Source organism: Saccostrea cucullata, unplaced genomic scaffold (assembly GCF_032062105.1).
Source record: "Saccostrea cucullata isolate Sc308-1 unplaced genomic scaffold, CSIRO_AGI_Scuc_v1 ctg396, whole genome shotgun sequence".
NCBI classification, from domain to species: Eukaryota; Metazoa; Mollusca; class Bivalvia; order Ostreida; family Ostreidae; genus Saccostrea; species Saccostrea cuccullata.
The window spans coordinates 419,670-421,032 of record NW_026933195.1 but is presented as its reverse complement, the minus strand read 5'-3'; the positions used below and the strand labels follow the sequence as shown (position 1 = coordinate 421,032).

Below are 1,363 nucleotides of genomic sequence, written 5' to 3'. Positions count from 1 at the left end.
TTAATAATTGTTTTTATACAGGACTATTGATAAGAGAGTGGAAAGCTTTGAAATTTCGCTCTCAAGAGTTTTAGTCACATTTTGTTCATATTTTTGGAGCCCCTGTTTAAATGATGTTTTCAGGGTTTCCAGATGACTGATCATTTCATCTGTCTGAGTGTCTACCTCCTGTTCTATAGCTTCTCTCGATGTCTGCAAATTTTGTTGACGCTCTTTTCTGCTGGAAATCTTTATTTGTATTTCTTTGGCCAGTTCATCTAATTTTGCATTTAACTCTTGTGTAACCTTTTCGTTTTTCGCAGCTTCTTCTAATGTTAATATATCAGAACACTTTCTGTGACGGATAGTAGCACATAAGGTGCAGCATGCTGAATGATGATCAACACAAAACACCTGAGCTTGTGAAGATAGGTGTTCTGGACATGGAATAAAACCTTTGAATGGGGCGTTTTCCCTGGTCTTGACCAAGTGCAGGTCAAGAAGAGAATGGTCGCGGAGTGATTTGAATTTTTGGTGATCGCTTTTGCATTGCTTGCACAGAGCTTCAGTGCAGTTTACACACCAAGTTGACGCGGGCTCTCGTTTTCCGTCTGATGCACACGGATCACAAGTTTTACTTTCAGTTCGAATTGAACGCCTGTCTATCAGGTTTACTATGAAGAAATTGTCCGGTAAACCTTTCAGCCATGTAGTTTTGGATGAGTTGTCATCCTCAATCTTCACGACATTTCTGCAAGTGGGACAATGAATTTCAGAATGCTTTGAATTTGTATCCGCTTTCGTTTTCAAGTCTTCACTGTTTGAAGTTTTATCTTCGGTGTCACTATTTACATAGGTATGTAAACAGGCTTCACAAAATGAATGCAAACATGGTAAACATTTTGGCTTTTTGTAAATTTCCAGACATATTGAGCACTTCAATAAATCACTTAGGAAATCATTTTCTGAAGAAGTAGCCATTATTATATCACGTGACAACTCAATTCACTTTCTAGAGTTGTCGTTCCCACTGCGCTCTTACATGCACCAAAGAACGCATCGCTGTGCAGGATTCTTTGGTTTTGAAAGATGAAAATGAAATTTTACAACGTAATTACGTCAAAAAATGAGAATTTATGTATTTTAAATCTCTCACCCATGAAGGATAAATATTCCACAAACAATGAATGCAGGACTGATGTATTTAATATTTTACAAATTTTAAATAAAACTGGCATATATAATATATTCCAAAAATATAAAAGAACATTACTTCAATGACTGTTTATTACATTAAAAGAATATGTTTTTTATCCTTAAAACGATTTCTGTTGAACGCTTTAAAACATTTTTTCTATCGTGGTGTTAAAATCAAAAAAATAAA

The 1,363-nt window shown here is 35.2% G+C and overlaps 1 protein-coding gene across 1 annotated transcript; it reads right to left on the bottom strand.

Annotated features, from left to right (window-relative positions):
* On the bottom strand, positions 1–980 carry LOC134237584 (E3 ubiquitin-protein ligase TRIM33-like). Its single transcript, XM_062719704.1, has one exon. It carries the CDS (start codon positions 958–960, stop codon positions 1–3), a length of 960 nt encoding a protein of 319 aa, XP_062575688.1. The 5' UTR covers positions 961–980.
* Positions 981–1,363: the final 383 nt, after the last annotated feature.

Bases quoted from the DNA above. Each gene is read 5' to 3' on its own strand.
- LOC134237584 (XM_062719704.1), bottom strand. From the start codon at position 960: ATGGCTACTTCTTCAGAAAATGATTTCCTAAGTGATTTATTGAAGTGC.